Source organism: Tetrao urogallus (assembly GCF_951394365.1).
Source record: "Tetrao urogallus genome assembly, chromosome: Z".
Lineage (NCBI taxonomy): Eukaryota > Metazoa > Chordata > Aves > Galliformes > Phasianidae > Tetrao > Tetrao urogallus.
In genome coordinates, this window is record NC_136816.1 from 20,020,340 (window position 1) to 20,042,390 (window position 22,051).

General features: G+C 41.6%; 1 protein-coding gene across 1 annotated transcript in view; it reads right to left on the bottom strand.

Moving 5' to 3' along the window:
* The window catches only part of ABCA1 (ATP binding cassette subfamily A member 1), a gene marked incomplete at both ends in the record, with an annotated part of 73,528 nt that overhangs the window by 41,192 nt on the left and 10,285 nt on the right, over positions 1–22,051 (bottom strand). The window contains 2 exons of the mRNA XM_079548114.1: positions 1,046–1,237; positions 4,256–4,377. Coding sequence (XP_079404240.1) covers positions 1,046–1,237; positions 4,256–4,377 — 314 coding nt within the window. The remainder of the gene's footprint in view (positions 1–1,045; positions 1,238–4,255; positions 4,378–22,051) is intronic.

Sequence of the window (22,051 nt, forward strand, 5' to 3'; positions counted from 1 at the left end):
CTGTACATAAGAAAATGCTTATAGCCATCAATTTTCAAAATAGCTCATTTTTGTTTCAGGAACGATTTCAATATGGTTACCCCATCTCTCAATACTTTTGATCTTCTAGAAAGAAAGAACAAATGTGGATGAAGGACATACGGAAAACAGAAAATGAGCTGCAGAGAAAGGTAGATGACCACAGTGCACTGCACTGATCAGTAACGTGACTCCAGTACTTGTTAATGACCTCTCTTTGACTGGGGACAAAGCCAAACAAGTGGTACATGACTTTCTGATCTGAAAAGCTCATCAAACCTGGAAAACTCCCACAGCTGAAGTTTATTTCTTCCAGTACAGACAAGAAAGTGTTTGTTTACGACTGAGTTCTGTGATCCCTTCTCTCTGATACTTTCACCGCTAACCTCTAAAAACTTTTGCCTTTGTCCAGATATTGTGGACCTAATATAAAGCATCCTTTCTGTGCTTTGGATAAACAGCTAATTCTGCTCCAAACTCCAAATACCCCATAAATTATGTGTTTTCTTGAAATTCAATGAGTTTTGAAGCACTTGCTCCAAAATCCATTTAATTGTTCAACTCTTCAAACAGTACTTAAAAGCTGACTCTTTCTTTGAATTTAATCTGCTCAGAGGTTGTGGCCTGCTACTGGCTAGAACTTCTGCACTCAGTGACCCATTGGTAATTGCAGCGATGAATTTTCGGTACTCATCAGGAGTTGGTGTAACATCTGTGGTCACTTCAGCTTAGATACTACATTTGACCAAAACATAGTGACAATCAAGCATTTGTATGTTACTACACAACATAAATATTCTCCTCTTGACAAATCAAATACAGTTTACATCCATTTACACTACGCAAATAACACTGCAACAGAAGGGGCAGGAAATTCAAGCTTCAGAGTTAAAGACTACAGTTCTTCTTTCTCATACCAATAAAGAATTCACTCTGAAAATACAGTGATAAATTCCCAGATTGAAACCCCTTGAAAATATCACAGTGTCAATGACTGCTTTCTCAGAAGTGTGACCAGCAGACTCACCTGAAGAGGCTTCAAAGGATTCAGGTTAGCACGGAAGGATTGCTCAGCTGCATGGAGTGTTTCCTTTGGTAAGGTGCAAAGGAAGGCTTCAGAGTCCATGGCCACTGAGCGATTTTGGATTGCAAGAAATTCAGACAGCGCTGAGCTATTGCAGAGATCTCGTAGCTGCATTCGGTAACCAGACACTATGACCTAGAAAAGCAAGAAAAGCACATGAATCTCCCCACGTGCAGGTTTCATTGCACAAAGCTGGTTATCACCTCTACAGAACTAACCATTCATCATAACAATTCCAGATAGAGGGAAGAGGGCATTTTTCTCTACAAGTTGCAAGACCTTGACCCATACACAACTCTAAATTCCAAGAAAAACATGTTTCCCTTCATAGTACATGGAGAAAAAATGCTGGAGGAGGCAAGTCTTTCTCCACATTCCTGCACACGTGCACAGAGCAACAGTAATCCTGTCCTCCGCAGCAGCCATCTCCTCCAACCAATGGCACACGCATTTCCCAATCTTCAGTCTTCTGGGAAGTGAGCCATAGAGATGAAAAAAAAAAAGGCTTGTGTCAAGACACAAGTCTGGCAAATATATGTGAAGGGCAACAGACCTATGTTCCAAAATCCTTAGCTATATGTATTTGCCAGTCACATTTTCTGTGTGGTCAGGATCAGGATCACCTTCTCCTGTAGCTCTGATACATCTCTTTACTAATAGCCAAGATAAGCATTTTGCAATGTTTTGGCGCAGATAATTTACTACCAAAATAAGAATTATTCTAGCGACTGCAAAAAAAAACAAGAGATAAGATCCTAGAGTCTTTTTTTAAGGCATATTTTTATTTAAGGTGATGGATTGCTAGTGGATAAGTTTTGCTCATCTGGAAGGAATCACCTTGTTTGTGAAGAAAATGCATTAAATTGTTCTGAATAATCACAAGTACCTTTCAGCCCTGATAGCCAAGTTTGTTACTTTACAAAGGTCAGTACAACATCTGGATTTGCTGAACAAAAAAATATGTAGCTGGCAAACAGATACACACTTCATAAAGATGATGAACACAGGGAAAATCTGGAATCTTATTTTGAAAAGATTATTTGTTTGCCTTGGGGCTAGACGGAGTTAACAATTTTATTGTGAACACGCTGTGAACAACAGCTTTATGGTTCATATCTTCTGTTCTTCTGTAATACCCAACACGAATTGCCCAACCTCCAGCAACAAATAAAGAGAATTGATTTACATCCCAGAAGAGTTAACAATTCCTGAATCATGCTGGGTAAGTCTGAGAATTTTCTTGTCTTTCAAAACCAAAAGGGCACCAACAATCCAGGAGAAAAAAAGTGCACTATGTTCAGAAAACAAGCAGATGAGATTGAAATTTCTAACGCAACACTTATGCAAACTTTTAACTTTAGTCTGCATCCAGATGCCAAAAATAGGATGTTCCTATGCTGTGCACTGGGGTGAATAAACAGAATAGTTCCTGCATCAAGACAACTAGCCTTCTGAAATAGACCGTTTTTTTTTATGCCAGCATTATTAGTATCACTTCATAATCATGCTCAAGAGAGGATATTTCTATGGAGCTGGGATGAGTTTCAGGAGATGTGGGCTCAATGAAAAACAACTTCCCTGAGTGGACATACAGAAAATCAACGTGTCTCAGTGTTCACTCAGAAAACTATAGAATTATAGAATCATCAAGGTTGGAAAAGACCTCCAAAATCATCCAGTCCAACCACTCACCAACATCAATATTTTCCACTAAACCATGTCCCTCACTGCAACATCTAAATGTTTCCTGAACACCTACAGGAGTAATAACTCCACCACTCCCTGAGCAGACTGTTCTAGAGCCTGTTTCAACACCTGATCACTCTTTCAAAGATGTTTTTCCTAATGTCCAATCTGAATCTTCACCAGCGCAACATGAGTCCAAAACGAGGAGGAACAAATCCTTCTACCATCCTCAGTCACTGTTCATATTTTTGTCAGTTTTACCAGTACTAGCACAATCAAAATGGCAGTCACATGGTGCAAGATCAGAGCAAGCATTTCTGCCTGCTAAAAAATCTGTTTGCTTTTCCATCACTTGAAGGAGAATGAGTACCTAACCAGTTCAACTCTTTTGGTCACTCTTTTCCAGAACCATCCATAGCATGTTTTAATTTACTATGAATTTCAACCAAATTTGTTTCAAATAAAACAAAACCTGTTATTTAGAACAGGTAAAAAAATTTTTCACTCCTCTTAGTACAACTTATCTATAACTTTTATGTTTAGCTGTCAAACTGTGCTGAAGCAGATGGCTTGACAGAAGCCACTGAAGAGTGAGACAATATGTGCAAGCAGGCAAGATCTGTAACTACATGAAAACAAAGTTTTAAAGAACTATTCATCACTCCATTTCAAAGAAGAGATCTGGTCTGGAGCTGGGAAGCACACTGGATGGTTTTCCTTCTCCTCCTGCACTCACAGTGACTTAAGAGGACCACAGGTCTTCTTTTGAAATCTGAAGCAACCAGATCTGATTCCTGCAGCAGAAAGGATGCTAGAAGAGGTGGACCAATTCATGCAGGCTAGTAAAAAAAATACTCTGAGCTTGACAGTGATAGACAGGGCCTCCAGTCTAGTCACAGCAGCCTATGTCTAGAATAACAATCTAAGAATAACAAAAGAGTTTCACGTGAGATCACATGTGCTACACAACATATTGTCTTTCTTGAAGAGTTGGTCACAGAACAAAAAACATACTTCCCTCTGCTGCACAGGAATCCATGGCAGAGTGGCACACAAACCATAATCCAGTCCATGCTCAGCAGCAGAACAAAAACAAGCCCTTTTTTTTATTTCTAATCAAAGAAGAATAGTTCCAGCAGCACTACCAACACAACTGTTTCACTGGGTGGGGGGGGGGGGGGAAAGAAATGGGAAAGAGGAAATTCCATTTAACCTGAGGGATACGAGGCTACTTTCTAATGCCGATCAAAATACTTTCATATGGGTCTTAGAGTCCTTTTACAGCTTACAAAAATAAGACAGTAAGTTGAGCATTAGGAGGAGGAGGAGGAGAGAAATGAGGATTACATATTCCTCTGTTTTTGTACAACACCTAGCACAGAGGGGTCCTGCGCTGTGGATTCTCAGCACAACAATTAAACAAACAATATAGTAACCATTATAATAGTGGTTGAAAGTGCTCTTTACCTTCTGGAGATTGACCTCTGCATTCAGTAGCTCCTCTACTGCAGAAGATGGCATGGACACATTACGATGGAGAAAGTCTGAGAATGTCTCATTTTCAACCAGGAAATCCCGAAGCTTCATGTCTGTAAGGTGACACAACAAAGCAACATTTTAGTCAGAGCAAAGCCAAAAGGAAATTAATGTGAGAGCATTGGACAGGAAAAGCAAAAGCTGACAAATAGGGGAGAGGGGATTACATAAACAATAGCACAGAGAAAGCAGGAGCTGCTTGCAAATGCTCTGTAAAGAACGGTAATTTTTAGAGATGTCAAACTATAATGCCTCTATCTAAAAAAATATAAAAGGAATTTTTAAGATCAATTTTGTTTACTGTGTGGAATCAATTTGCATGCATGCTGATCAGAAACAGAAGCAATGGAGCAGACCAACCTGTCCTCCTGCTCTGGGGTGAAACCTATTCCAGTGTTAGCCTTGTACAAAGATGGAGCTTCTCTTAATCCCTATGTTGTTATTGAATGCAGGATCCAGCTGGTTCATGGACCTTGGAGGGATTTACTGACCTGTATTTAATGCTAATATTTAATGCTAATAGTAACTACTGGATGCACTCTACACAACTACTATTTGTACTCTACAATAAACTATGTCACAGTCTAACATATTCAGATACAAAGAAAACAGATAATATGGGAACACATGCAAATTTAAGAAACAACCATTCTGTCAGCATTTCTGCAAGCATTTTCTTATTTCGTTTTATTTCTCCAAGGCCTCACCTTCTGAAGCCACTGGCACTGGAGCTTTAAGCTTTAAAACAAATTTGTACCTCCCCCGCAGCAGAGGGGAATCATCTGGAAATTATAATCCATGTACAATATTAAAGTTCACAAACCTACAGCTTAAGCAACTGTCCCTCATGCTGTTTCATTCTTTCAAGAGACCAGCCCTTTCTTCACCATGCTTAAATAAGCTGGGATGAGGAAAGCACCTATGCCAGAAGAGCTGAAAGAGGAGGCCTCGTGGGATTTACTGGGGTGAGAATATCCAGGAGATGCCAAGCCTGCCAGCTGGGTGTTATGCTGCTTTTTCTGCTGGAGGAAGAGAGACAAGAACCCATGGCAAACAGCAGCAGAGAGCATGCCCTGACAGGGAAGTCACGCAGGCAGCCCCTCTGGCAGGAACATCAGCTGCCATTACACACTGCATTTTTTTCCCTCCCGCTGTGCTTTTCACTCCACTGGGCTGGCAATACCTGCATGAAAACCCACCCTGCGGAAGTACCCTCGCGAGGAGCTGGCTGCCATCCATGGAGCCAAGGTCACTGCCGCATGCCAGGGCCCGGGCTGATGCAGGCCAGGCGGTGAGGCAGGCTGCTAGGCACTCAGCTCTGGCAGCGTAGCACGTGGGGTTACTGGCGGTCATTGCTCCCTCATCCACATCTCCGGTTACAAACGTCCTGTCGTCTTGTTCCGTGCGAGCAGCCACCGCCGCCACCGCCCTCCACCGAGGCGATGCAGAGGTTACTCTGGGACGAAGGCTTCTCTCTCCCCCGCCCTCTCCGCAGAGCAGCCTCACACGGAAACCAGCTGCCGCTGTAGGGACCACAGCATTCTGCTCCCCGGATTGCTCACCGAGGCCGAAAGAAACATCACCCCCAGCCCTGATTCCTCGGCTGTTTCCTAAGGGCACTGAGTTCCCCGAACACTTCTGGGCCTTGTTTGTTTTTTTTTGGTTGAGATCATCCGCAGTTCGGAAACTGTTGGGACAAAGGGGTAGCTGGCTGAAAGCACCCTGGCATGGGAAGATCAGATGTTTGCAAGCTTTTTCATTTATTCTGTCCCTGATCACAGCACATTTTCGTGCTCCTCTTAAAGGGGCCATTCTCTTTTAAAAACAAAGGCAGCAAAGCAATAATCTTCCTACTTTTCCATATCTTTCTTGCTGGCTGTTTACTTTTTGAGGGGAGAAAGCAGGGATGCTGAGCCTGTCCTGTGAAAGCAAGCAGTAGTTATCTGCAGGCAAGCAACGTGAGCAGCACCACGACTGCTGCTGGCCTCTCCACAACTGTGATGGGAATGAACGACCTGCTATCTTCCACAGCTGTAATTAACCAATCCAGACTTAACTAGGCATTTTTCCCTTTCCTTTTTATCATGCCAAGTATTTCCAGACTTGCTCAGCACTACAATTTGCTGAAAATTAAAGCTGCCTTCTAAGGAAACTCCTACAAATGCCTGAAGGAGTTATCATCATCGTTTGGAAAAAAACATGACGGGAACAGAACATAAAGTTACCAGGCATGTGAAGTGATCAGAACAGCTTGTGGGACGATACTTAGCTTCCAGCTGGCTGGGCATGATCCCATGTCATAACCCTTGTCCTCCTGAGACAACACATGGGAGCTCTGCAAGACCAAAGGACCAAACCCCAACACTACGGTCACGCTGCACCACCCACAGCAAACAGCCAGCCATCCCCACATCCTCCCTCACCCTATCCAATCCCGCTTCTAGTGCTCGTGGCTCCATATCTCATGCAATCACTCTCAGACGTGGAGACATGCATAATGACCTGCACGTGAAGCCACGCAAAAGCAACAGTCACTGGCATCAGTCTAAGTTCCTGCCCTGGATGTTTAAAAAATATGAGAGTTAATAGAGATTTCCTCTTGAAAACAATCATTCTCCCACAAGGTTGCTCACCCGCTAGGGCCTAAGGAAACATAAGAGCATTAGTTAAAAGAACCACACTAAAAATAGTAAACAAAAGAAACAGATAAGTCTTTTGAAGGCTAATACTAAGCTTACCTAATAATGCAAAAGCTTGGAGTAGAAAAACACACTTTACAATCAAAGGATGACTACTGTAATACTTTCCTGATGTAAAAGCTGAGACACACTATTAAGTTACTCAAAAAATGCAAGGCAAAATGTGTCAGTTCAAACATGATTTAACCCATGCATCTTCTCTCTCACTAGAGATTGACAAAAAGCACTTGTCTGGTTGGCTACTGAAACCCAGCCAACACAGAGCAATGCAGCTGTAGCACTCATGGGGCACATAAGAAAGACATCCCCCATGCTCTGCTGCCATGAAAGGACAACCTCTCATCACCTACAAGAGAAAACCAGTCCCGCAGGCTCTCCCCACCACCACCACACGGTACAGTCTCCTGTTAAGATCCCCAGGTCCCACAAATCAAGAAGAGCCCCAGGCACAAAAGTGGGTACAAACTGAGGTCAGACTGAGCCACTATGCTCATACACAATCAGATCTGACGTCAACCATCTCTCTAGTGGGATGGCAATCAATGTCACTGTCTCACAGTGAAGAAATTGTGAGATAGATGGTATTCACAATAGACTATGTTTGCAATTGCAATCCTGACCCCAAAGGAAAAAAAGCTGACAGCAAAGAAAACAAACAAGGCCTGTGCTTGTAAACCATGAATTAGCACCTTCACGCCAGCATGCCCAGTAGTACTGACATGCTTTTGTTCTGACTAGCTCCAACTCAGGTATTGCGCAGCAGCAAAGCAGGAGATAGTGACCATACACATGAAACAAGCAGGAAGACAGACCACTTCCCATGCAGGGCAGGAAGAAGCGTCTCCCCTCAGTCACGCAAGGAAGTCTCCAGCAGAAGTCTCCAGAGCTGGCAGTCTTGTGCCTTAACCACAAAACCACCCTTCCTCTCTGAAATCACAGGTCAGGATTAGACAATCACACATGGCAGCATTTCACAAATGCAGGCTTCATGAAATACAGGGCAAGTCAGTTGTTTCAAATGAATGCAAAGGGCTGAGTTCAAGACAGTTTCCCAACAGCTCAGCTCTTTATGTACCTTCACTTCTGTGCACAGAGCTAGGCTGGTTGTTTCTAGCTTCAGAAACAAATAAGTGTGACGATAACAGAAAAAGAGGCTCGGTACATCTACATGAACTTGAAAAGAAGAACAGAACCTCTGCATTTGGCTACATTACTGGTTATGCTAAGGTGGAAAACAAAAGATGTTCACTATAAATAATAGCAAGTCACTGCTATGTGAGATCATGAGAAACATCATGGATAAAACAGTCTAACGTCCTTGCAGATCAGAACTGCAACGATTGTGAAGTGAAGAAGGTGAGTGTGGTTCACACATTCTCCAGAGGCAGAGGTTTTTACTTTCCTCACCCTGGAAACACATCACCAGCTACTTTTAGAGGCTCTTAACACAGTTGATGTGGAAGAGGAGAGCAAGAGAAGATAAAGTGAGTAATCAATTTTAAATTGCTGCTCTTAGTATTTATATGACCATGACTAGTCCCACAGCAAACTGCTACTACTTCCAGCAATACTGAAAACATCTGCAGACAAGAAAGACAAAAAAAAAAAAGTGGATATAGGTTAGAGAGCAGGAGTGTTCACCTCCAATTCTTTCTTGCTTCTCTTGGAAGTGCAGTGGGCTCATATCTGCCTTCAGAAATGTAATGATGCAGTGTCTTTTAAAAATGAAACAATAGCGCAGAAAAACCTCACGGAAATTGTGGCTACAGTTTTCATATCCTGAACACTGCCTTCTAAAAATAAAAGGCACACAAATGTTATTTCAACATCTCTCAATGAGCTGTAAAGTACAAAGCTCACCAGGTCTGACTTCAATTTGTGAGTTTCGTGCTGAAAGGGTCTTTGCTTATGATCTACAATAAGCCAGATTTTCAACCAGTTTTTAAAACTGACTTGAACCGACTGGAAACAGTCTGATAGTCAGATATCCTGTTTACTTCCCAGCTTCAGAGGCTGCAAGTCCATACACAAAACTGGGAGAAGGAAGAGGAAAAAGGGGATTTGTGCCATTTAATTTAGAAACTAAAAAGAAAGCATGGCAGTGTGTTTCATCTACAAGCGTGCCTATTTATCTTCAGGGGATTTCAGTTTCTACTCACAGAACATACAGGGCAGAAAACAATTATGCTATTTGGTGTGTATCCATTGCGGTTTGCAGGTCTACTACTCTTTGGCTAAGTCTGTGCTCCTTACATCCAAGCATCAAGACAACAGAGAAGCTTTTATGAAACTATGGCCCTTCATTTCTCATCTAATAAAGCCTTAGCGTTATTAGGGACAGCAGGCTTCTGCAAGTACACAAAGAAGAAATCAGTGAGAGAAGAAGGTTCAGATCACAGTACCTGGTTCCCTGCTGGGACAAAACTACTATTCTATAGAGAGAGAGCTGTAGAGCATCTCCTCAGAGTTTTAATGCAATGCAATTTCATGTTAATTTTTCCATAGAAAATACAGGAAGTATTCCTCAGAAAATAAGTGACAGGTGCACTTGTATGCCTCATCTGGTTTTCACACTCATTACCCACCACTGATTTATATACCAGAACTATCTGAGGCTACTTCCCATAAAAAGAGGCTTCTGAACAAAATAACAGTGTAACTGAAACCTGAATGACTCATGAATTGATGCTCATCCTAAGGAAATCATGATCTCCTAATAAATGAATCTGTTATAGTGTTATACCCCACTGAGCCAACAGCCCACTGTGAAAAGTAGAGCTTCGAAATGACCTACTGTTGTGCTTTGGCAAGATAGCAAATTTTCATCCAGCCTCATAACCCTAGCTTCAAGCAACACATCTGGAAAGCATGATCAGGTGACATATGATATACACACACACACACACACACACATATATATATATGTGTTATATATACATATACACACACAGTTTTTTTTAAAAGCAGCTACTATGGTTTAAGTTTTCCTTTTCTTGCAGGCATTCTTCACCCTATGTTGTGGGAATAGCTCTCAGAACTGCCTGTATCTCTACTGAGACTGACAGGAGCAAAAACTGCCCTCTGGACAAGTTAGAAGGCAGTGTCCTGGTTTGTTGATAAGAAGTCAAGCAGCTCAGCAGGCCTATTGCGCAGAATCTTCCCGTGTGAAAACACAAGTCCAATTTGCTTGCAATCAAAGTGATGTTCCCTCTGCAGCCATGGCTTGATGTGTTTTCATAGTAGGCTATAAGTCTCTGCCTTGTCCATCAGAAACGTAACAGTGCTGCCTGTGGAGGCATTCACTGACACTGAGTGAATTCATTTTCAGAGAGCATTCATTTAACAAAAGTCTTGTATTTTGATGTTTCTGTTATGTCCTCTGGTGAAGTGTATGGAGAGGTGGCAGCCTCCTGTCCACCTCCAGTAGCTAGGATGTCTCCTGGAATAAAGGTATGCACTGTTCCACAGGTACTCGCTTTCCTGCCATTCAGTGTAGAGGGGGCTCACTATTCTCGTCCTTCTTGCTTGTTGTAATGAAAATTGTCAGAGGAGGTGAGTATGGAGAACTGAGAAGTGATTGGATAACCAAAGCTAGCAGGCTCATCAGAGTGGTTCCCCCTGCCAGAGGTTCACCTTGCTTGAGGTCCACCAGTCACGCTATTTTACTGTCATCAAGAGACAAGTCCCACTGCTGCAGCATGTCTATCTCTGGCACAAGGAGAGATTTCAAGCTCATTTTTATGGTGTAGTAGAACAGCCACAGAGTTTAGAAGAAGATCAGGAGGAGAAACAGGGAACAGGGAATTGGAAGATGTGGGCAGGATGATCTTTTGATTTGTTGAACTTGCTGATCAAGAACTCCTGACACAGCACTCTCTCAGGCCATCTTTGGCACCTTCAGTAGAAGGTTGTTGCTTTGCTCACCATGAGCCAAACGTAAACACTGGACAAAACACCGCTGTATATTAAGAGAAGTACTGGGAGGTCAGCATGCAACTTGGGCCTGCAGGCTGCTCTGGAGCCAACTCCATTCCCCTTTAAGGTAGCATTTTTGCTTAGAAGGGCTTTAAAAAAGCAGCCAGCACAACCGCTCTGATAGAAAGCACAGCTGACACACTGCACTGATACAAGAGATTGGTTAGCTTTTATTCAGGGCATGTCGGCTTCAAGAATGCAGAGACAGTTTAAGGTAGCTTCAAACTTATATGGAAAGTCAGCAAGAAACACAAAGCTGTATCTTTGCTTAGGTACTACCTGAAGTCCCAAAAACCCTCTTTTGTGACAAAAATGGAATAGAAAGCCTCTCCATCAGTGAAGAAGTGAAAAGCCACATGGTGCTCAGGAGCAGTTCTGTGAACAAATGCAGCCTCCAAAGCTTCTAGGAAGGGATGCACACCAGCTCCCACGCTCTCCAGGTCTTGCATAATACCACAGAAGATATTCTTGCCTATCCCCCTGCTGTGTTATCAGCACAGACAACTGTGAAATACATCTTGCCTACTGAAAACAAAACAAAACAAAACCACAACTACTTGGGCTTCAAACAGCCCAATAAATGAAGCAGGCTTTAAGAAAAGTCAAATACATTCACTGTTTTCAGAAGCAGATTGTAAGCAAAGCTCTGAATCACACGTCACTTAAAACAGGTTGAAAATTCTCTTGCTATTTTTCACAAAATAAGGATAAGCTACACATCTCCCAGCCTATGAACTGGCTTGTCAACCCTGATAACATACCTCAGGTCCAACCAGATATGACGCTTCATTATTACAACAAACAAATGGTCAAAAGTGATATATAGAACATGTTTCAGGCTATGGAGAAGGTTTCTGATGTTTAAATCCAGCTCAGAAGTAAAAAATACATACTTGGCAATGCCACAGAAGTGCTTCTAAAGAGCCAGAAGGTAAGGGTTGGTTGCTAAAAATGAGGCTTAGATTTTGACTGCACTAGGAACATTATGCCCTAGATAACATGCAGATTTTGAATACTCTGAAACATCAACTCAGAGACACAATCAGACACACTGAAATCAATAAATACAGACTAGAAAACAAATGGAATGGTCACATTCAGAAGAAAAGAAAACAACAAAACAAAACAAAGACCAGTATGCCAGTGGCAAACTGCTGTGAGAATGCATGGTGTAAAATTATGCTATTAAAAACCATGGATCTAAGTGGAAGTACTAGCTGTGACCAACAAGAACCCAGTCCAGCATTGCTTATACTTGGGCAAGTGACCTCAAATTCAGTGGAAATTCAAGTCATAGGAAAGAGCAGAACTGAACATTTTAATAAGATGACCATTACTAATAGTGGAAGGATTTTCATGAGTTGGATACGTGAGCAAGCATCTGGAAGACTGCTACTCAAAGACAGAAAATACCTGTATCAGAATAGCTGATACAGAGCAGCAGGCAGAATCACCCAAGCAACACCACACTACTCCAAACAGCAGCAGCCCAGCACCAGGTGTACAGTTTGAAAGACATTCCTTACAAAACCTGTATGGGTACTGGTGAACTGTAAGCAAAATAACAGGAAAAGCTGCCCAGGATCAAAGCAGCCTGGCCATCTTGCAGGGCCACTGCTTGGCTTTGCACTGTAAGAAAGAAGAAAAAAGCCACACCTTCTCTGAGTGTAAAGCTGCATCCTGCCACAGCTCCCTTCCTTGCTCTCAGAACAGATTTGGGGAAACTCAGCTCATATCTGGCTTACCATGATACCAGGTCTGATGTCAGCAGATCACAGTGCATCTTGTTTTCCCTACTGTTGGGAAACGACGTAACTTCTAGATTGAGGGCAAAGTCCTCATGCTCCTCAAGCAAGCATACAACAGCAAAAGCTAGCTCCAGAACAAACTGCTTCCCAGACTCAAACCAATCCAAAAGACAGCCAAAATACTGAAGATTTACAAGCATCAGCCAATCACCATAGTTCAATTAATTTAAGCAGGAGCACCATCTACTTATTCTGAACATATGCCTATGTCTAAAAGACTTCAACCCTCACGACTATTCCCTGCGTTTCAATTTAGATGAACATCAGAAAGCTAGTCATAACATAGCTCAGTTTTGTTTTTAAGGTTCAAGTCCAAAGGAAAATAGAATCAAGCTTCAGCACTGGAACAAGAAAATATGTTCTCTGACAAGTTTAGGGAAACCTTTACAACCATTCAGCTCCTGATCGTTGAGCAGTAGCATTTCAAAATAGCTTAAAAAAAAAACCAACTTTTTCAGCCTTTGAAAAACACAGTTTGAAAAGCAGATGCACAGTGGAAGTGGCCTGCCCAAATTCACACACCGAGTCTTAGCCAGAGATCACGTCTATTGTATCTGAGGTACTATGCTGCATTGCTACTTATATCAGCATCAGCAAGCTCAGAAATGACCTTGCCTGGGTAGCCTGAGGAGCTTATTCTTCAGTTTAGCGTCATTCTTGATGGAACATATACTGACCATTTTCTCTCTTCAGTACTGGTATCCTGCCTATTTAAAATGCATCATGGAGTACATTACTGCCACCTGTTTCATGCAGAGGACAAGAACATTACAAGTAAACACAGCATAGAGCAGTGCCACTTGTTGCTTTAGAAGCACAGTCCTATACATTTCAGAATCCATGACCTGCCCAATCAAGTGGAAGAAAAATGTGTTCTGATACAGGAACCTTGAGCATTACCTACATGGACATCTTAATAAAATTATTTCTTTTACTTTCACCAGCTACTAGTGCAAAATAATGTGAAAAGAAAGGAAGCATGGATGAAGATGAAGACAATTGCAAGCTTAAAGAATTGATCCACTGTCTTGATTTCTGTTCCCTGGCTTTACAGCACCCTAATTAATGTTTTCCCAACTAGCTGGGCAGTAAGCAAGTGTGTGAAGAGAGAAGGGAGTAACATAGATGAGCAGAGCTATCTGATGACTGCTGACAATGTCACACACCTGCGCATGACACCTGAGCATGTACTACAAGAACAACTGTTGGGGCATCCTTCTTTCATGTACATACCTTGGCTGAGAGTGACAAAGGGCTTTGGTGGTGGCTTTTTCTTTTTTATGTTCTGAAGTGCCATTTAATTAGTTTGATAAAAGCTGGTTCTTTACTAAGTATCTGGTTGATACAAATCAGAATAAGAATCCAGATTGAGATGCTGCTATTTTCACCATAAACTATCTTTGCCCCATCAACAAATCCACTTCTGATATGTGTGTGCTCAGTCAGCCTCAGATGTGGTCCAACTAGGTTTAAGGGGAATATGCTAAAATACATAGAGAACTGCATGGAAGGGAGGTCTTGAGGTGTAACAGGTTATGCTTGTTAAGTTCTGATTGCACTGACTGTACTCATGCAAATCCTCTACCACTGTCAACAGAAATCTAATTTTCAAGCATATTTGCCTCTAGAAAGTTACCTTTTTAGAAGAGCAGTAAAGCTAAGAAAGCAACAGGAAAGGATGTTATAATTGAGTCTTTTATTGCATCATCCTTAAATTGAAGCTGAACAGAAAGGAGAAGAAACTTTGGTTGTTTATAGAGGATATATGTCACAGGTCAGCCCAAATATCGTTCACATGAACCTCAGTAATGCCAATGAAAAAAAAAAAACAGGGCAAAGCCTGCAGTGGAGCTTATTTTTCCTCAGCTAAGGAATCTCATTCCACAGAGGCACAAGCAATCCTCAGTTTTAACAAGCTCACTTAATTACTAAAATTCAGTTAACATAAAAACATGTACCGTCTTTGTATTCTGCAGCAATTTCACTCCATTTCGAAGGATTTTTCCAACTCTGTGAACAAGTAACTTGCAAAGCGTGATACAAGCAGAAAACACAACCTGAACTAGAAATTCATCTCCCAGAAAATGCAATCTCTACTTGATAATATGTAGCTGCACTAAGAAAGTCAGGACTGGAGATAAACAATATTGCTGTTTGTTGAAGCAACAAAGAAGTTAGGCAGCTGGAGATAGAATATGATGTTTGATTTTAGCCAGAATGCCAACACTGACAGTCACTTATTTTAGAACAAAAATAAGTAAATCAAACAGAATGCTCATGAAAAAGGCAGCCTACAGAAATTTATTTTTTATGGACTTGATCACAGAAAGTGATCAAACAGTGATGTTGCCTGGATAAAAATGAACCTTGATTCAACATCAACAGTATTTCCAAGCTAGCATCGTTTACTGCACCTTGACTACATTTAAAACTATGTCACATGTTACTATCTTGCAAAAGGAGAACTCCATTTCCTTGGCAGCTGTTTATTTACTTAACTCATAGGGATGCTGTAGAATTTGATAATAAATGTTTGTAGTGCACGCTGAAGATTAAATGTATTACTACCTGAACAGGCTTCAGAATTAAATATTAACTTTGGAGATACAGTAGTTCTGATCAAAATCACATGCTCCAGCCTCAGTACCAAGTCAGATACCAAGAAGATCAGGGATTTTTCCAGCTGTGGCAATTTCCTAACAGCCACTTTCATGTGAGAGTCTATGGAAATGCCCTGAGAATAGCTGAACCCAAGAGACTGCTTTCATACTGTGCTTGCTGTTAGCGCTCTGTTGCTCCTTCTCTCATCCAATCTCAGTTTGGCTACAAACACAATCTTCTACAAATTAGGCAGTCTACCGAGATCAGGAGTCACTGAGAACAAACCCAGAAATTCTCAGATGGAGAACGGAGAATATAAACACAAAGAGGAGTTAGCACTGAGAATGCATTTTCAGCAACATACTACTTTTTTTAGGAAGCTTTGCTGATAAGGTTATTTCTATATGTGAGTGAGATAATAGGATAGCATGAAAGATGCAACTGTTTATTTAACACTTGATTTTATTTGCAGAGTATGGATAGCAGTCAGCATTGAAAAAACAGGCTTAAGAGAGTTTTAGGAGACTGAAGAAACCGCTCAGAAATCTCCTGCTGTCCTGCTTCTGCAGCTGATACCAAACATGCTGTGAAAAGCATGATAAGCAATTCTGGTTTTATCACTACTCTATATGGACAAATTAATGATAAGATAAACACAGTGCCTTTAAAGTATAATGATGTTTTAAATTTTTTTTTAGTCTGTTGTAAAAGAACTGTGGCAAATTTTAACTATGGGCACTAGTGGTTATGGTGCAGACAAATTATAATCTGGCACCATCAGGATAGTGAGCCTTAAAGCAACCAAAATGCTAGTGCAGCCCTCTGCCAACATAGACCAATGCTGACATCCTTGTGATTTTCCTTGTATGTTTTTTTAACATGGAACATTGTTTTCTGTCACAGGATTCTGAATTATTTTACTCAAGCTCATCACTTACAGTGCATCATTTACAGGAAGGCCAGACATAATGTAATGCTGACTGGACATTCTGAATTCCACTTCCAAAGGTTCTTTAATGTTTCCCTCTTACATTCACACATACAGATATTCTACCTATGCCTCTCACTACAATAACATCTCAGCTGAAGGGAAGTTCAGACCAAAAATCAGGCAACAAAGCCCAGTTCTGCAGAAACACAAAACACCAATGCATACTATTCTGTATCTGATTACCCATCCCAACCTGTAGGCACAGTCATGTAACCACAATGCACAACAAAAATCTCTGTAAGTTCATGTAGGAAGCAAGAATGATGCTCTTAATAATAGTTAAACAGTAGAGTAGACCTTCATACCCAAACTTCTACCAGCAATATTTTATTACTTTAATCTCATCTTCACCTCTGAAATATTAAGAAAAGCACAAGCAGACTTCAGTGGAGTGATAAGTGAGCCAACATGTAGTTGTTGTAGTGTAGCAAATACTATGCCATGTCTCTAAAAAAAAAAGTTGAGCAGCTAACTACAGAATGCAAAATTTGGGATGAATAATGCTGTAAGAAGTCTTTTCACTCTTGGTACCTCTCGACTGCTAGCCTACCTGCTGGAGTTTAGAACAGAGAAAATGAACTCTCTGGATTGACACAGAGGCTTCACTCACTACCTGTAGTAAGGGACTTCAACTGCTCTTCCAAGGCTTTGGAAAGGTTTTTCTACCAGATTCACAGTTGCCTGCACAATTCTAATTCACCTCAAAGAAGGAAAAAAAAAAATATATCTAAGGACACTCACATCTGTGCCTGCTGAGAGATTCAGAGATGTGAAAAAAAAGGTAAGGAGGTAGAAATGGGAAAACTGCTGTACGCATCTGAGTCTTCTAACTAACTAATCCACATGGCACATGACAGAACAATTTGAGTATCCAATGCTGGCAGCTTCTTCCATGCGCTCCATGCTGACAGACTGCACCTGACCGAAGCAGAATTACCTCTGTTTCCAAACAGATCTGGGCTGCCCTTGCTGGCTGCACGCCTTGAGCTGAGAGCAGCAGCATGGAGACTGCCAAAAACCTCCCAGGGTGCTCTGCTGAGGGTTAACACAAAGTAACACATACCGAAAACACATTAAAAGTAAACCATGTTCAACAACTGGACTTCCTAGAACATCCCTGAGAGTCATGATTGCTCCACCGGTACCACAGGGCAATATTTTTATGGCATTTCCCCAGCCTAAAGAAAAAGCAAGGATCCATGTGCCACTAATGAAGCACAGTATCAGACCACCCAATTGTGTATTTACAACCTACCATGAGATACCAGGAATGCTACCCTGCAACCACTTGTATTTCTGGGCACAAAAGCCAGACATACGGTTTGTTAGTCCTCATTCTAGCCTGGCTGGTTTTTGCTAGGATCCTTCCAAATAAATCAAGGAGGGAACTTGCTTACTTAGGGAGATGCAAGAAGATGGAAGAACAGATTCAAATGTTTAGCTTGAGGGTGTGGAGTTATTTTTATTAGGGAGAAGACACTGAAGAGGGAGCTATCTATCACCTCAAAGTCATCTAGTAGATAATGCAGAACATCCTGTTTCCCTGAGCATCCTAATAATCATACAGCAGGTCACATCCACCAGAAAGCCTCTCCCAAGGCCACTGTTTAGCCCACACCCTTCATCACTCTTTACCTGTTGAAACAGAAGTAGCACCACTAGCCCTGACCAGACCTCCCGCAGACCCATCAGCCTGTACATCTGTCTGTACAGGTCTTAGAGACATCAAGGCGCAACATCAGCAGATGATGCCATCCAGCTGACGTTTCTCCTAAACTGTGGGTGACAGTAATCTAGCAAACAACCAGGAAAGGGAGGGCACGTGTAGAATAACAGCCCAAGATCTGATGCAATTTCTTAGGCAATGTTTGTTTCCCCCTGCCTACTTCATTGCTCCCTTACTGTTTAGTTGGGTTGGATTCAAGAAAATAAAAACATGTCCTTTGGGATCACTAAAAACTAAGAGTCAATGAAGTAAACACCAGCTAAACAGCCTTCTATATGTAACTGCTAGCAACAACCACAGAAGATGCCTTTAACTTTACCTTTTGATTTTTATTATCTCATGGCATCGCTGAGTAAAACGTTTGGAAGCATTGTAAGGAAGAGGATAAAAAGAATGGATGCCTCAGAGCCAAAAGCAAGCTGTACCTCCACCTTCCAGAACAGAAGGAGTGCTTATTGTACCACTTTATCCTCCACTAAAGCAGTGCCGAGGACAGTTACAAAGCCAGTGCCTGTTTCCAGTGTGCCAAGCCTATGGTAAAGTGCAATCCCAACAGCCATGTCATGCTCTTGGAGGAGCAGTCACCAGGGTCTTTGACTCTCTGTTCTGATCTGTAGTTCACCTTATCATATTTATGTTGAAGACCTTGGTGACATTCTTGGACAGAAATGTAACAACTGCTAGCAAGGAGAGGGCATTGGCATCTGCCCGCAAAATCGATTGTGCTGCGGTATGTGTGCGCATCCGCATAGATTTCATGGCTTGCTGAAAGCAGCCATGAACAGAGTCCCCATGCAGCTGCAGGTGCTGAAGTCCCTCTCATCACTGGTTAGTGTTTTCTATTGGCAAGAAAAGGTGTTGTACAGACAGCATTGGCTGTTTCCAGCTGAGCCCACCCTCCTTTCTTAACTGAAAAGCTCTGGAGCAGAGCAGACCATTTCTCTAGCTCCTGGAAGACTAACCTGCTCCAAGGGATCACCTCTCATCACACCAAGAAACAACAGACACAAAGGCTGTTGGCATGAGTGCAAAGCACTGCCTAAGAAAATCTCCGGGTCCTACCTTGTATGTTTAACCAAGGCTCCTCCTGACTTCCTGGCACCTGTGTAAGTGCCATGTTATGTTAAAGCAAGATCCCTTCCCAGGCCTTCAGAATCTGCTTCATTTCAGTTTAAACACCAACAGTCCCCGTTTGGACATTAGTTTGTGAAAGTTTTTTTGAAAACAAGTTTAAAGACAAAGGACTTTGACAAACTCTTTTTTCACCAATTCAAACATCTGAAAGAAATAGACCCACAGACTGCCTACATGGTGATCATGAAGCTTTTTTCAAAGCTTCAAGCAGCAATGGGAGCGTGTGGAAGATGGACATCAAACCAGCCTAAAAGAAGAGGGAGCTGCACAGATTGCAGGTGAGTCCCTGTCACAAGGGAGCATACTGTTAATCTTACTGGGAAAATTCAAGCTGCAAAGTTATACTTGTATACATCCAGGTATTACAAATTTAAAAAAAAAAAAAAAAAAAAAAATCAACTCATCAGGTAATCAGCCTTCCTACTAATTGCAGGAAATGACTGAACAAAAGTAGGCAAAGGAGTTTTACTCTTGTACACCGGAAGGCTTTTAATTACTCAGGGCATCCCTTCAGTTTTGGAAGGATGCTCTCATCTGACATTCACCACTCCAGTCTGCTTAGGTTTTGCTTAGTGGGGGAAGTATCTCAGAGAGGAAGGGATTTAAGCTGTTCCTCACACCTTTCTGTGAAGAGCAGCACAACAGGGATCTAAGCATTGCTAAGGATAAACACAGATACTTTTAAGATTAGGGATGCTGTCTTATGCATGCTGCCAGAGAGTGAATCAGCCAGCCTAAGAGTGGGCAGAAGGGACCTCCTGGCTGGAGGCTTTGTAAATGAGCATATCATGAGAAGGACAAACAAGCTTTGTTCCCTAAAAACCATACTAACAATGGACAGTCTGTCACCCTAATGACACAGAGGCTTGATATAGGATTTTTTAAGCTACACATTTGAATTACTTTATTACAGTAATAGGATCTTTGATGACTTGTCAGACGTTGTTTTTTTGCAGTCAGTACCCTAGTCTTTGTAGTATAAAGAAACACAAGCATTCTGACTTTTCTCCTGTACAGTACTCCCTGTGAGAAATGTTTCTTGCAATCACTCCTCCCCCTCATGCCTTCCCAGCAATGAGAGCTTCAGCTTACAGATTTGATCATGTTCTTACAGATGTCCATATTTGATGCTCACTGCATGTTTCAATACAAAACACCATTATCTTCTCTCCTTGATAGATCTAACTTGCAGACAGCAATGCAGACACTGGTGACAACTTTTGCTGTTGCCAGAATACCACAGAGATAAGCCAAGGGTTTGACAAGTCCCTTTTAAAGTGCTTTCAATCTCTCCTTCAGGAATACAGTCACTGTAGCTGATTTTGATTATGTTTATTATCGTCTGTGTTCAGGTTCATCCCTGTGTTCACCACATATCCTTTCCTCCCCCCAAACTCAGGTGAAAAAAAAAATGATGGTGCTGCCTGGCACTGCAGATTTTGAGTCCTGCTATGAAGTGTGTCGTTTACACATTAGTAAACAAGTAATGCTGAAAGAAAGGCAGTAGCTCATGCCAACACCTGCACATCTGATCACATCAGGATTCTTCACAGCCCTGAAGGGGAGAGAGTTGTTGATCCACGACAAAGCCTTTGCACACCTGCCTGTACATACAGCCAGCATACATCTGGCAACTTGTCAGTAACAAGACAATTTCAAAGTGACTCACAAGGTACTGAGAAACACAGGAAAGAACATAAAAAGGATACCTCAGTCTTAAAAGTATGCTCAGATCACATTAGACACGTGAAACTATTCACAGCCCACCAGGTATTTTCCTTCATGGAGCATGAGTCATGCCCAGATGAAAAGAGCACTATAATTGTAAAACGAGGGACAACTTGCACAAAGCTCTGAAATGCCACTGACTGCTTTAACTGTAGATGAAAGCACTCAGTGGCTGTGCTCCACTAAGTATTTTTTTTTCTAAATCATTCATTTCCATTGCTTCTGAAAGAAGCATGCAGCACCAACAAATTAGCCAAGAAAAATAATCTTTCAGAGAAAAGTACCCAAAAAAATTCTAGCATGTTGCCATGTCAGAGAAACTTAGCAATAATGAGAAACCAGTTACATTCCCCAAGACTGGTAAAGATGCTGCAAGTCCCAGATCTGCTGCAAGCTTTCTGTGTGATCTCACACTAGCCACCTTTTCATTTGGACAGATAAGAAAACATGGCAGATCTTCCTATGTCAGCTGAAAACAAAGATCTTCAGTTTTTATGACACATATTAAAGAACCTTCAAGACAAAACACTTCCTTTGGAATTTATAATTCAAAATCTTATTGGACAGTAGCAGAGAATAAAGTATCCCACTCCAATTGTCCCAGGGAAACTAAAAACCAAGAAGGGAAATGAAGATTTAATTGTCATCTGACAGTGATAATAGTCAGCTTTCAGTCTGCAAACCATAAGCCAGCATCAGCTTCTGCTTATTTGCCCTCCATCACCAACTTAATCAGCTTATGTAGTAAAGGGGTAAATTCCAGCCATAAGGGGTTTGTTGCTTCACTGACAAAACAGTAAAGTAAGTAGTGTTTTCCAAAACACCCACTACTTAAAGTTCCTTAAGAAAGAAAGCATTTTAATTCACTTCAACAAGTTTTAGGACTGTAATATCACACCCAAAATAGCTGCTATCCTTGGCATCATTTCTCTTCCACAAAATAATCTAAAGAGCACACAAAGCTCTAACTTGGAGAGGTTTAAGCTACTTCTGAGAGATGGGAAAGAGACTGATGAGCAACCAGTTATAAGCATGCACCTTCCTGTTCTTGCACATTTCAGAAAT